The sequence below is a fragment of the Melanaphis sacchari genome, unplaced genomic scaffold (genome assembly GCF_002803265.2).
Source record: "Melanaphis sacchari strain LSU unplaced genomic scaffold, SCAv2.0 Contig10_pilon_pilon, whole genome shotgun sequence".
Taxonomy (NCBI): Eukaryota; Metazoa; Arthropoda; class Insecta; order Hemiptera; family Aphididae; genus Melanaphis; species Melanaphis sacchari.
Genome location: NW_020270420.1, coordinates 74275 through 89639, shown reverse-complemented (window position 1 = coordinate 89639; position 15365 = coordinate 74275). Strand labels below are relative to the sequence as shown.

The 15365-nt window shown below is 27.4% G+C and overlaps 1 protein-coding gene across 1 annotated transcript in view; it reads right to left on the bottom strand.

Annotated features, from left to right (window-relative positions):
* Positions 1-5219: 5219 nt before the first annotated feature.
* LOC112603717 (rho guanine nucleotide exchange factor 17) overlaps positions 5220-15365 on the bottom strand; it is a 62672-nt gene continuing 52526 nt past the window's right edge. Inside the window, exons 5-20 of the mRNA XM_025352430.1 lie at positions 14732-14809; positions 14557-14661; positions 14370-14486; positions 14162-14254; positions 12582-12895; positions 11976-12067; positions 10954-11176; positions 10550-10641; positions 9960-10215; positions 9743-9847; positions 8922-9134; positions 8544-8611; positions 8308-8456; positions 7002-7176; positions 6640-6810; positions 5220-6229 (exon numbers count right to left, since the gene is read on the bottom strand). Of these exons, the coding sequence (XP_025208215.1) occupies positions 5997-6229; positions 6640-6810; positions 7002-7176; positions 8308-8456; positions 8544-8611; positions 8922-9134; positions 9743-9847; positions 9960-10215; positions 10550-10641; positions 10954-11176; positions 11976-12067; positions 12582-12895; positions 14162-14254; positions 14370-14486; positions 14557-14661; positions 14732-14809 (2484 nt within the window). The 3' untranslated portion in view covers positions 5220-5996. The remainder of the gene's footprint in view (positions 6230-6639; positions 6811-7001; positions 7177-8307; positions 8457-8543; positions 8612-8921; positions 9135-9742; positions 9848-9959; positions 10216-10549; positions 10642-10953; positions 11177-11975; positions 12068-12581; positions 12896-14161; positions 14255-14369; positions 14487-14556; positions 14662-14731; positions 14810-15365) is intronic.

Below are 15365 nucleotides of genomic sequence, written 5' to 3'. Positions count from 1 at the left end.
TTTCTGAATAAAACTATTTGAAAATTTAATACAAAACTTAATATTAATTGCTAATTTTTCAATAAAAAATATCAAAAATCTATATTCACAGTATTCTTAGAAGCGTTTAATTCAACTAAAACTACAAAAATTAATAAATTATTTTATTGTAATAAATTCATAAAAAAAATTTTTTATATTTAAAAATATAATTCAAGGTTCTTAATAAGTTTTTCAATCTATACATAGATTACAAGTAATGTAAGTTCATACTAAAACCATAAAACCTAAAATATATATCAAGACAATTATTTTTTAACAAATTTTATATTTGAGCTTAAAATATAAATTTAGTCGAAATTACTTATACTTACTTGTATTGTTATGAATTTTACTATGCGCGATGAATTTTTTTATTTATTTCAAGATATAATCTATTTATACTATGAAATATATTTTTGCTGTTTTACGATTTAAACAGAAACATGTTATTAAATTTTGAGGTAGTTAAACTGTTAGAATATGGTATAAATATAAATTATTAAATAATGATTAAATACTAATAATATAATAAATGCAATATTTTCGGTGAAAATTATATTAATTTACCGTATTATCAAAAGTAAAATAAATTACTTTAATATATCATAAAACATAATTCTTAATGATAGCGTTGAATTCACACTTGACACCTAATGTATAGCGCAGAGCGTTTCCCACTTACCTATCTTTTTAGTTAAACAATTTTAAAAAGCACTAGGAAGGGGTATATGGGTAATGGGTATATAGTTAAAGACCATATAAAACAGTTTTTACATTTACGTTTAATCTTATCAAATCAAAAACAATAAAAATATACATTTTTTCAATTAATTATTTATTATGCATCAATGGCTACTTAGTCACCAAACAATTATTTTCAAATTATCATCGGTATTAAATTTGTATATGTTCGAATATTTTAATGTATAATATAATATCATTATATTATTACACATATTATATACTATGAATATTATTACTATTATCATTATTGTTATTGTTATTATATAATTACATCATATTAATGTTTCGAATTTAATTATGCTAATAAGTAATAACCATGGTTCAATATATTTTTTATTTTTATTATAAAATATATGTTCTTTTATTTATTGTACTGTTTTATATATTTATTAAATACGTCATCATTATTTCATGTAAACTATAATAATTTTAGTTTATCAACATATCGTTATTAGTATATTGTATAATTAATAAAAATGTAGTCTTGGTACTTTTAGTTGAGACCAAAGCAATATTTATGAACTTCTTGAACTAAACGGATCTCAATTCACAGTTATGTTTGCATATAGTAACACTACACATGATAATACGTAAGTTATACTTTCGAGCATATTAGCATATTATAAATATCAATTGCACGGGGTTCTTCAATAAACATTTTATAGATTATAGACATATTAACACAAATGACAAAGTCCAATATGAATCTATAACAAAAAATGAAAGCCGCAACGAATAGATTATATTATTATTTAGAAAATCAGTTTTACATAAAATAATCATAGTAATTAATAAAATTACGTTTCAACATTTAGGTGTAGCTTCATAGATATTATCCATTTGACATTTATAGTAAAAATCAAAAAAAAATCCAAAAACTACCGGAATCGTTGAATGATGGGTGGGTGGATATAAATTACCTATCTTCTAGAAAACCAGTTTAATACCTACCTGCAATAGCTCTATAATCAAACTCGTGAAACTGTAAACCATCAACATCGACAAAAAGTTTGATACGTATCGTATATAACAGATGGTCGGATTTCAATAGATAAAATTAATTTTATAAAAAAAATCGTGTGATTCTTTAACCAAATAATCACTTATCTCTGAATAATTTAACGAGAGACATACCACATACATAATTAGGTATATACTTTTTAATAAACTTTATGAGCGCAATTACAATTAGCAGTATACATTTATGGAATGAAGTTGCAGTGATAATATTATTAGCAAATATTTTAGAGACTATTAGAAAAACAAATTATCGACATTAACGTCAAAAATTATTATTATTAAAGTATTAGTTTTTTTTTTTTTTTTTATTATTGTTTGTATTATAATATGTATATTTTAATTGGTACATTTTATCTTAATGATATTTGATTGATATTGGATAAATATAATTATCGAATTTAAAGATGTATCCAGATTTTGGACGAATAGGTGCACGTGGTTATGAGTGTTTGAAGTTAAAATATTATGACGAATTTGAATATTTAAATATAAAATAACAATTTCTCTTGCACGATTTTCTTGTAATTTGAAAAATATTAGCCATATTAAACTTAAAGAGTTTTATTGTTATTTTGATTATAATATTTTAAACAGACTGCAATTTTCAAAATATTTAAAATTATTCTAAACTATTTGTATACTACTAATGACACTAATCTATTAACTTTGGTCTACAGGACGTCGGTATATTGTTTCGGGTATTATTAACATATTTAAGCAATAATAATATTTATGATATAATATAATAATTATTATTGTATATTATGTGCGGTGTTTTTGACAACAATTAGTTCAACTTTCAACCAACTGTTTTACTAAAAAAAAAAATTACTTGTAAGTAATAGTTAAGTAGCGATATAAATAAATTTTCTTAAAAATAGACTCTGAATTCACATTCATTTAGTTATACAAGTAATAATATCATAGTTACGATTAGTCCGAATTTTTAACAAGAATAGGTAAATAGTTTAGTATATATACAACAAAAATGATGGTTTTTATCAAATTACAATATAGTGTACGTTACAATATACATATGAACTAAAAATAAAGCTAACAATATTAACAAATAAAATAATAGTGCAAAATTTAACATTAAAAATGTGTATACAATAGTCATTTCTGTTGGTATTTTGACTATTGACCAGTGAAATGTAAAATTGAATACGGATAATACTCAATCCTCTGGTGAGTAGAAATTAAAATTGAAAATTGAATCAAAAAAAAAAATATTGATAATAAATAAAAAATGGTACCATTTGGTTATTACTTCTCCAACAGTGGACCAGCATAAAGTTGAAACTTAGTATCACTTATGAGTAAATAGAAAAGATCTTGGCGTTGTTAAGAAATAAGGCATCATAACTCTTTTGCTTTTTCCATTTTTCCATTTTTTCCATTTTTTTTTTTTTTTTACATTACAGTTGATCCTTGGGCCTAGAGTTAATAACGTATGGTTTATATTCACATTACTCGTGTAAATGATCACATCATATACGTTATTATCATCACTTATGTGTATTGTGCTAATTTGAACAGACTGTGTACTTTAAACATAGTATTTTATTTCATTATCTCATAATAATTATGTTAATTACTAACAAATACGTAACAAATTTAATTCTAATTTATATAATTCAAATATAATATACGCACAAGTCTATTTGCCTTATTTAATGATCTGAAGGTGACATTCTAAAATGTAAGAGAAGCGCTATAGTTAATTTACTAAAATTATTTAACAAATATTCGTAGATACTTTTTGTGCTTCAGATTCGTGAAAAACAATAATATTATTAAAATCGAATAATTCAGTAGGTACTTGTATATTAATAAACAATTATTCAAGTTGTACTGTTAGCTTCGCTTAAAAACACAGTAATAATATCTATACCAAACTGATTCATGTAGAAACTTTATTTTTACTAATGAAATATACAATATATTTTATTCGTGAAATATTATACATCGAATAACTTACGACACTTGTGAATAGATAAAATATGGTTGTGAAAATTACTAAAATGTAACGTTTTAATGTGTATGACGTGTGGTTGACCGGGAGATGTACTCGTTAGTTAGAATTTGAATACTAATTTTTGACATACCTAATCTAATCTTTTCAAGTGGTACTGCCGTACTGGTCAAGATAAACTAATATACGTTTCAATGAAGTTGTATACGTTTTATAGTAAATTTACGTTTAAAACAATTGATAATATAATATTACATGATTTTATTTTGATTTGATTTTATGAGTACCATTAAGCATGTTTTTCGATTAGTACTTCGGTTGTCATTGAACGTTTTATACTAGTAAAATGAAAAAAAATACTAATTTTATCTATGAATGTTTTATTAATTAGTATCAATATTTTTTTCTGTAAGCTATTTTATTTTACTAGGTAGAGAAAGACTACTAACAAGTTTCATATAGCACTATAATGCTCGTAATAGTAAAGGATATTTAGTTTAGAATGTACTTATTGTTGAGAAATTTTTACAATTTTTCTAACGATTTCAACTAACCACGAAGAAAACTCAAATAAACCATAGTTAAAAAAAATATATGTTAGAATAAGTATTACAATCAAGCTTTACTCAGAATAATTTTCCAAGTGTTATGATTCAATGTTACTTTCAAATATAAAACTTTAATACGTCAATATATCCATTAAATATTATCCTGTTTAAATTTTTTTAAAGCTCACATATTTTAAGTAATTTTTTTTTTATATAATTTTTCGAAAACAAATTTTAACAACAATATATTTAATATTTAGACAATTAGGGGAGTAGATAGATAGTTACTGTAAATTTTAACATTTAATTCAAAATGTTTGATTATATTAAATTTTTGTAATATTAATTAAGTACTTAATAACAATTTGGTAACAAATAATTACATAATAACTTATAAGTCGTAATCATAAGATTTAACTCTACTTGACATACAAAACAATAAAATATGTTTAATAAACAAAATAAAAATAAATTATGTATCTATATTTTAGTTAAAATATAAACATTAAGTAAATGGGTATTAGTACATAGTTTTAAGTTAAAAAATTAGGAATACTGTACCTGATATTCCTAAAGTAAATACATATAATTCTCACTCGACAAAAATTTGCTATAACTTAATTTAAACCGAAACTTACATTTGATATATGTATTTATCGCTAATAAAGAAGTATAACTTATTTTTACAATATTTATGAAATTAGTAAAATTATAATAACTTATTGATATAAATATTTTATTTTTCTTTAACACAAATTTAAGCATACGACAATAGTATACAACAATAATAGTAATAATATAAAGATTACGAAAAACGATAGTGAAAATAAATGGCAATAATAATGAGAATTTATAAATAACAAAATCATAATATTCAAAATAATTAAAAATAAATTATAAATCATGAAAAAACGTGAAAAATGCATCATAATTGCATGACGTAAATAAGATATAATATATTATAGATATTGATAAAATCATAGTAATAATATTTATTAAAAATCTTAATAGGGAGTTGGGAGATTCAACACAGTAAAATATTGTATTAAGTACTGTATAATACGTACAATGCCATATTTTTCTAAGCCTACGATGACATCTAAGCCATTGGTGCAAATATTATGATGTTCTTATATATAATTACAAAAGCATAGACTTTGCAAGGTTCACATGAATGGTTTAGAATAGACATGTATACTAGTTACAGTATTTATCTTTACTAATAACTAATAATAGTAATATTACAATTATTGATTGAAGGTTCACACTGGTAAATACTACACTGAACAGATCGTGTTATAGTGACGCCAACGATAAATCTACAAAAATCTGACCCACTGGTCCGGTATGCTATATAGAAACGGATTTAAACATTTTAAACTAAAACAAAATAACGATTCCGTTCTGATTTATTGGCTGTAATGATCCATCAACCAATCCAATATAGTTAAAAAGGTTTAAGTGCAATGATACGAATAATATACTCGGTGCCACTGCGATTGCATGCAGTAGTGCAGTACTTATATCTGTGCACATGCACACTCGTTATTTTGCGATATCGAAGAAACGTATTATCAACTAATGATCTATAATATCAATCTGCAGAGGTGGTGGTCCACGGTCGATCTTTAAACCGGAGATTAAAATGTATTTGAGGGCTGTGTTTCATGCACCGGTTCTGGGTCCCATCACACGTGCCACAGCAAAAGATGGTTTGTGGAGTCCTCGCGACCGGCCACTTCCGACGAGGCTGTCGATCGGAAATCCTCGTATCCGTCGCCACCCGATATCAGTAATAGTTTGCCGGATGAACTCATCTTTCTCTGATTCAACGACTGCCGTCTCTGTTTGGAAAAGTTCTGTGGCAAATGACCAACCAGAGTCAAAAACCGGACGTGGCCCGTGTGACCGTGTGGTACACCTGTGGGAAAATTTAAAGAGCATATAAGTACAGAATAAATTATAATTTAATTTACTGGTAGTCTTTTAAAAATTTATCTAAATAATAATACTTGAATTGCATAAAAAAGTATTTCAAACATTTTTAATAGTTATAAATTTAAAATATAGCTCCTTAGTCCTTATATATATATTTAATATGTTTTATTTATACAACCACTTTAGCCTTATTATTACAAAATTAGCCACTAGTAAGTACTTTTTGATGTCGACCATTTCTTACGAGTTTCTAAGAACTTTTCACTCTATTCTCTATCTCCCGGCTCCCACACACACACAACTCTTGGAGGTACCATTGATACATGTTTATTAATGTTTTATACATAAACCTAGGTAAAAAATATGTAAGAGAAGTTAAAACTGTTTACTAACCAATAGGAACAGGAAGTGTGACGAGTTTGCTAGTGTTTGCGACCACGGCCGGTATAGACATGGTCAAGACGACGCCCGCGCTGGTACCGATCCACAATAGGTCTTTGACCGCCAACAGCGATGTCACTCGAAGACATGCCGCTTTGTGTTGCCTTATGATGTCGTCGCAGCCTGCAAAGAACAAACGATTAAAAAAAAAGAAAACAAGAAATACTTTTTAGACGACTACTATCGACGTTCGTTGTCAACCTACATAATATAATATTATTATGTCGCCATAAGACGGTCATGAACTATGTATCCACACGACCTCACGCTTTCGGGAAACGGTTTGACACACAATATACTATATAGGTACTTACTCGACAGCATTTTAGTGACGGCCGGCGCTGTGTTCACTTCAGCCAGAATTTCGTACGTGACCGAGTGGACTAGCCGAAGCACGGCCGAGTTCTGCAGAGACAACCACACGCCCATTCCTGACACGACCATGTTGGTGATGGATCGATTCGAGTCACCGCCGATCACGAAAGAATGCTGAAAACGATAAACGGGTAAGTAACCGTTTCCATAAAACATTACTGTAAACACACACGGCACATACACTATATTGTATATAATGTGTATTTAATAATCGTGCGCAATATAGGTATAGTTAATAGGTCGGATACTGACGAGTGGAAAGGCTGGGGTCTAAGAAATTGTAGATCGAGTCAGTGGTTACGCTCAAAAATATGCGCATGGTCACATTTTATACTAAGGAAGCGATATCAACCAATGTCAGTGACGGCTGGTGAATTACGATGAACAAAATGTGTATGTATTCATCAAAACACACTTAAACTATATTCCGACAATGTGTAATGTTTAGAAATGAAAGTATTTTCCCCTTATGCGTATAATTGCGGTAAGGTGGACACATCTATTCAGTAAATAGGTTGTCTATACGCATGCACATATATGATAGCGTTATTACTGTTTCAAAATGTATCAATAATGAGTACACTCTCTTCAAGTGATATTATACAAGATTATTTTACTAAAGGCTAATATTTAAATGGAAAATGTAGAGGGTTTGCTAGCATTGTCATTGAATGTTGATTGTATCTGTTAAAATGTATTGGATACCTAATGCTAAAATATAGAATAATAAGAACATATTCATACAGAAAATAAATTATAAAAACTAGTCAAATAATAATATTGACCATAATAAAAATTATTATTGAAAATAATATAGTAAATTGTTGAATCAAAATACTAGTATTTAAATTATCTTCAAAAGTTTTGAATTTAAAACATAGCTAAATTAATTTTTATATCTTTACATGAGCAGTTTTAAAAAAAAAATTATACTTAGCTTATTGATATTTTATATTTCATAATTTAGCACATTTATTATATTATAGACTTATTTTTAATAATAAATATTCAATTGTTGTGAATTTTCTACAGTTTTTGATCGAATTTAAACTTTTTTTTTTTGTACAAGTATTAAAATATTATTAAAACATTAGAATAAAAATGAAATTTGATATATATATATATATATATATATATATATTATATGTTTTCAACCAGATGCAGATCTAAGTCTAACACAGTTGTATTACAAATCATTTAACAATTGTATTTTTTCGAGTATACTTTGTCATATTATTTGCTCACTTGAAATTGTAATGAGACCGTGTCGAATATCTTAACAGTGTTGTGACATGAACACCAGAGCTTATCACCAACGGGCAACATTTTGGAAACCGGGATAGCAGCCGACCCAGCGTTTATGGTCACCGGATCCGATGTATTCCAATTACCATCTGAAAGGTGTATAAGATTGTAAGATTGTATTTATTTTTTTTTTTATCAACGTTGACATTCAATTATTGATGTATTGTTGTACTTACTCGTATCTGGATAATAGATGCAAATATCGCCATTTGCTAATGAAACGTAAACGCGATTGTTGAGATAACTATTAAACAGAAATAATTAAATTAAAATTTTCCATTTTAAATTGTATAATATCGTATCAATATATTAATGATGATGATACTTATATTTTAGCAGTATAAAATTTACTTTAATTTTACCTATTTATCACACTTTTAAAGCAACATCGCTTTTCATATATTAGAAATATGATAAGAAAACTATAATAAACCTATAATAATTTACCGAAAACTATAATGTTTATGTATGTGATATACGATTATGATATTAAATAATATTATGCGTTAAAAAATTAATAGTATTGATCTTCTCTATCTTTGCCTTGCACTTACATGATACAATGCACCGCAGACCCGTGTTGAATTTTCACTTTATTCCGTTTTATGCGAATGTTATCCATTGAATTGTACACGTGTATGCATCCGTCCTCTGTACCTAACCACATGGTTGGCTCACCTTCGAAGTCAATAGGTTCTGTGGGGTACATTCTGTCAGGCACGCGATCATGACCAGCATCCTTGTCATCATCTTCTTCACTAGATGAGCTGCGAGAAAAAAAAATGAGTATACCGGCATTGCTGTAGCAGTACTCACAACTTGCGACCCGTGTCGGCATAAGGACATTTCATTTTTTTCTAGTTAAAAAAAACTATGCACTTAAATCGTTGTGCATCAGTTTTTCCCACAAAAAATAATGCTTTATTTTAAATTTTTTTAAATTGTTTTTTATCTATTAAATTAAATTTCTTAATTTTCACTATTTTATATTATAAAATAAAATTAATACACGCATTTAAATATTTTAAATACCTATTTATTTTTTAGCCTTCTCCGTAGTAAAATAATTGATTATACCATCACCATTGATAAGTGGTAAAGTTTTATTAAATTACGTATATTATGTAATATTATTTTAATTTTGTACTTTTGTAGTTTGATTATAAATTTAAAATTTTTTTTTTAAATTGTATTCTTGGATATTTTAATATTTTGAAGCACATTACAAGCTATTTTTGTATAAACTGGGCAACACCATTGGAGAAATCCCATTTTTTAATCACATCTTCATATAAAATTGACATAGCCGATCTGCTTATATGACTCTTGAGCGCTACTCTTTAATGGTTTTCTGTGATTACAAAACGCTTATTACCTGTCCAATTTGATGTCCGGCCCAGTCTGTTCAGCACAGTCTTCGACCGATATGCTAATCTCTGGGTTATTGGTCTGGTCGTCCTTGTCGGCACTGTTGATTTGACTGAACAGATAAGAATGGAAAAAAATATTGAAAAAATAATATTAAAACTGTCATAAAAGTATGTAAAACTTGAACTACAGACAGTGTACAAAACTGCTAATGGACGACTTACTCGACGCGTTGTGGAGCTGGTATCGAGGTGACACACAGTATGCGAGCGTTGCATACACCGTTGCACGAAGTGACCGTCGGTTCAGGATAAAGGCTCAACACGCATACTTGGCCCACGTATCCATCACTGTTACAAACCCACACGTCTCTTTGGTTCAACGCTGGTGCCGCACACGTAAACTGCAAGCCAGCCCTGGTTTTTCGTATGGGCACCGGACCGACGAAATCAGCATTCGGTCTCCGGTCCGTAGACAGAACTGAAATACACAACAGAGACGGTGAAAATGTGTTTTATATCGCCATAGTTAAATTTGAATACACCCAAAAGTATCCCTATATTGTTTAATGGGGAATATTTGCGAAGTGGCGTTATGTAACCAACCGCCGAACATTTTATCGAAAACCTAAATAGATCGATTATAATGTTTAGAATCGAATATCATTAAGTCTATTTTGAAGTATTTTAACCAATATTATTATTATAGCTTTGTGCCCGTATAAATACATAAACGTCGAGATGAGACTCTTAGTAAAAAGACTGTATGTATACATCTGAAGATATTGTTGCATTTCACTTATTATTATATTTACCGAGTTTTTGTTTGGCTTCGTTAAAAGATTCTTCCCAGTTTGCTCGTTTTTCAGGTTTCGAAAACATTATTGATACGGTTTCTGTGCCATTCCTGAAAAAAAAAAAACCAAAACATTAAAACTTTCATTTATCCCCTTTAGTCTTGGGATTTTTTCAAATCGAAAATTATATTCCCTATTAAATAAACAATAGGTCATGCCATGCTTAATATACTTTTTACTTTTTTAATTTACTTTTTGACAGAATAATATAATTTTATTTATCAATAATTAAATTTATACATTATTTTGGCCCTTTACAGTTTTCATTAACAATCTATTGTTTAAAACAATTGTTTTTTTTCTTTTCTAAGGCTACCTTGACACAAGAAAGGCGTAAGCTACGCTACTAATAATCTTTTTACCTGGTGTGCAAGTTCAGTTCAAGATAACATAGCTGAGTGTCGCTGGCTTGACGTTCTGATAGTTGTTTGTTGAGTGCACTTAGCATATCTTTAATTGACTCTTCCAAGTGACTGTGTGGACAGTGCAACATGGAAACCATATCTGTCATTTGTGTCAGCGTGGAGACATCTTCTGATAAATACTCCATCTCACGAAGCATGCGTCGTACGTTTTCGTCTTTTACTGAAATATAATCAAATATTTAATTACCTGTGTTAGATTTGGAATAGAGTAATAAACAAATTGATTTTAAAGTGATGTGTGTGAGTGTGAATTTTTTTGTATTTATTTGGAGTTAATTTATATAGTAGAAAGAATTCTTCAATTTTCAATGTTGAGGCTGATTTCAAGTCGCGAATTTTAATCTGATGAGTTTTTAAGAGGAGGAAAAGGGTAGTTTAAAGAAAAAAAACTTCCAGTATATAATAAAATTATTGAGAAAACAAAAAAAATAAAGATAAATAAAAATTTATAAGAAAAACCCGATATTTGATAAAAAAATGTTGCTAATTCAGAAGTTTTAAAAATTTAATAAAAAGTTCATAAAAAAACCTAAAAGTTTAAAATAAAAAAATACGGTTTTAGTTATTTATTATAATTTAAAAACATTATTCGTAGATATTTGAAATTTTAAAAACTGCAATGTAAAATTTATGTTTTATGTAAATATTACATTTCAAAATGCAATGTTTTCAAAAAAATTAATTTAACATATTATACCATGATTTCTAGTATTACATTATCAAGAGGAGTTTTTTACAATGTGAATTGTAAATATAAGCATGGTATTTATTATATATAAAATATTTGAAATATATTGTTTTAAACGTTAATGAAAAATTAGAAATAAAATAATTCTAATGAGTTATGACTTAGTATAATAATACCAATACAGGGATTATCATGAATAACCAATATTTTGAAACTAAAAATTAATTTTTAAATTATTAAATGACACTATGGCAGTAATGCTAATGTATACCTTTAACAATTTCAACATCATCCAATGGTATCTTCATAAGTAACTTGTATTTGTTTGCTTCTAAATTGCTCACGACGCTGTTTGGCGTAGTCCTGTAAAATGTCCAATAATAATATTTTACAGAATTCGTTTCACAACATCTATTATAAACGTCTCATACTGTTTTTTTTGGCTCATTAGCGTGTATTACATTAAAAAGTATGTAGCATTTTAAAATTTTAAATCTAATTAGAAATGTTTTCAATAGTCTTCCATATTATTTGGTTGTATGGCCATTTAAGTATTCGGTGCACTTTAAACGAACACATTCGTAAAAATAAACGCATTTATTTATTTATGGCACTAACTAACGATTGACACGAGATATAATTGCATGAATAGATACAAAAATTAAAACCGCTGAAAGAAGAGTTTTGAAGCCGGCTTATATATACAAAAACATTATACACATTATATAAGCATTTTCTCAAATATTTCTAAATAGGTAACGCGTTAGATCCAAATAATAATTGTGTTATAGCACACAACTGAAAGAGCGTTTTCGAGATTTTTACACCATAAAATCCGGTGTCTATTTAACCTTAAACTTAATAATTTTCCTCTTACGTGGATGGTTTACGTATGGTTCCACTTTTTCTTTTGATACTGGTAACGATCAGCAAGTCGGAGAACAGGAAAAGCGCTCGTTCCTTACGGTTCATCGACTGCCCGGAAACGATGGTCACCAGGTCGTGTCTAAGGAATGTTCGATCAGTAGCCGCCAAATGTATGAGTCCGTCGATTAAAGATTCGATTTGTTCCAACTCCATATTGTCCTTTTCGGTGCAGTTGATTTTTACGGCCATTTCGTGCACCTGTTTTTGCGATTCGATTAAAGACTCATGATCTGGATGCGTTGGTTCAGTGTGTTTTAATAGCGTCTGAATAAAAAACAAAAAAACTTGATCGTTATAACTATGAATGGTTTACTATATGTCCTTTTTAAGTTGTGTGCGAACCAGAACATTGAAATATTTTTTAATAAATTAAAAAAGGAAAATCGAATTAGGTGTTAATAGATTTTATAATATTAACAATGCAGTAAATAATGAACACAACTGATGTGCATGATTTTTATTGATGAAATGAGAATCGGTAACATTTTAGTAATTATTAATAAATTAATACAAAATAAGTAATAAGCACGAAAATCATTTAATAATATGTCAAGTTGGTAATCTACGTACTATTGTGCTTGTTCATTGGTAGATACAGGTAGACAACCGTAGTCTACCGTAGATTACTCCTAAATTCCAATATATGGTAGGTGGAGTGACAAGCAGTGGTATTAAAAAATAGGATCTATTGCGCAACGCTGATAAATTTAGAGTAGATTACTTTTACGTTACACATGCATTTATCATACTAGGGTAAAAATGTGAATCAATTTACAAAATAAAAAGTATGGTATAAAATATATAATGGACACAATTCTGCTACACGATAGATGTCATTAGACATCAGTCAGTGTGATAGATGTGTTAAATTTGAATTCAATGTATATCATCATATACGAAAAACGTTTCTGAGCGGAATCGATCTATCAGCTAATATCACCAAGAATATTTTATATTATATTTTTTGATATTGTTATTAGGTGAAGTACTTAATTTTACTGTTAGTAATATAGTAATTTGATAGCACTTTTACCAAAAACATAATATTTGAAAATATAATTTACTATAAACCTCATATTATAATTTTTTTTTTAAATATCCATGAATAATGTTTTAGAACTATAACATGATAAATAAAATCGCTAAAATACGGAATTTTGAATAGATCTGAACTATAGTTATATGTATACAAACGAATTATGTTTGTATATTTTTTAGATTTTTAATATCAATATGAACAACTTGTAAAGAATATTATTTTACATTTTTAACTACAAAATAATTTTTAAATCAGAATTTTAGAAAATAAAAATGCATATGTTTAAGTTAAAATGTACTTTGTTAACTATTCAATCAGTTTAAATGTAATATTAAGAGAATATTTTAAAGATTTTTAGAAGTACGTTTTCTTTAGTTGATACCCAAGTTAAATTTTCAATAAGAAGTTTTATCGTTGCTAACAAAAAACAACTCATAATCACAAATTAATTAATCATAAATTAATATTTAATCAATAATAAAATAAAATACCTGTATAAGAAGTTCGTATCTAGGTATTCGCTGAACAGGCATGATGAGAAGTGAATCTAGTGCCAACTTTCCTTTATGTTCTCGAGCTGTAGACTAATATAAAATAAAACAGAAAAAATTAAGTTAACATTTATTAAATGATTGGTTCTTGAAAAGTCATATTTTTTTTTTTAACTGATAAATCTAATTTATAATTATTTTTGCTTACCTCTAAGTATCTCGCAAATGCAGGTTTTGAATTGCAAGTCGATTTGATAGCTTCTTTGGCTTGTTTCCAGTTATTTATGAATGATGTATAGGAATCTATCACAGGCTTTTTCGAAAACTAAAAGAAAAAAATTCATAAAAAAATAAATTGTATGTCAGTTATACTTCAAAAAATTCACACTACAGACCATTTCTAATAAGATGTCACCGATTCTCTGATGTGCGTCCCAAATTTCGAGACGCTTATGCAGATCTTTTAGGAACTGTTCGTGCTCCATTAAAATGTCGGGTATCTAAGATTAGAATACATTATTTTAATACATGTAAATTACCATAATACGATAATAAAATAGATATTTCTACCTGGTAAAATATCTCGTCAACCACTGACGGTTCGATTAGTACAGAGTTTTCGGCACTTTTCAAAGGCAACAGATATTTCTAAAAAAAAAAATATATATATATATAAATATAAATCAACACAACTACTTTCATTTAATATTATAATTTAGATCAAATTAATGAAATTCTAGTATACAGTAAAATTTCGCATAATTATTTATATATAACTGTTACAAGTGTAACAAAAATTAGAAATTGTTATATTAAAATAAAAATGTTGTAATTAAAAATATATTTTGTAAGGTTAAAAACCATTAAACATTTTTTAGATAATACTGAGTGTGATCAAATAAGTATAGTTTTTTTTTTATTGCGAAGATTAATTATTTCTCACAATTTTGGTTATCTTAGTCCAATTATTATTCGTTTAATTTTATTATTATGTATCATAGGTAAAATATATAAGATATAACCTTTTTTTTTTTTTTTTTATTGAATTCACTTTATAGTTTGTGTTTTATCAAGCTATTCATTTGTATGCAACTTATTCCAAAGGATATTTGACTAGGAATTAAATACTAATTTATATCGAATATATTTAATATGAATATTAAACAAAAAACTTACATATTAAAATAAATTAACATAAGTAAAA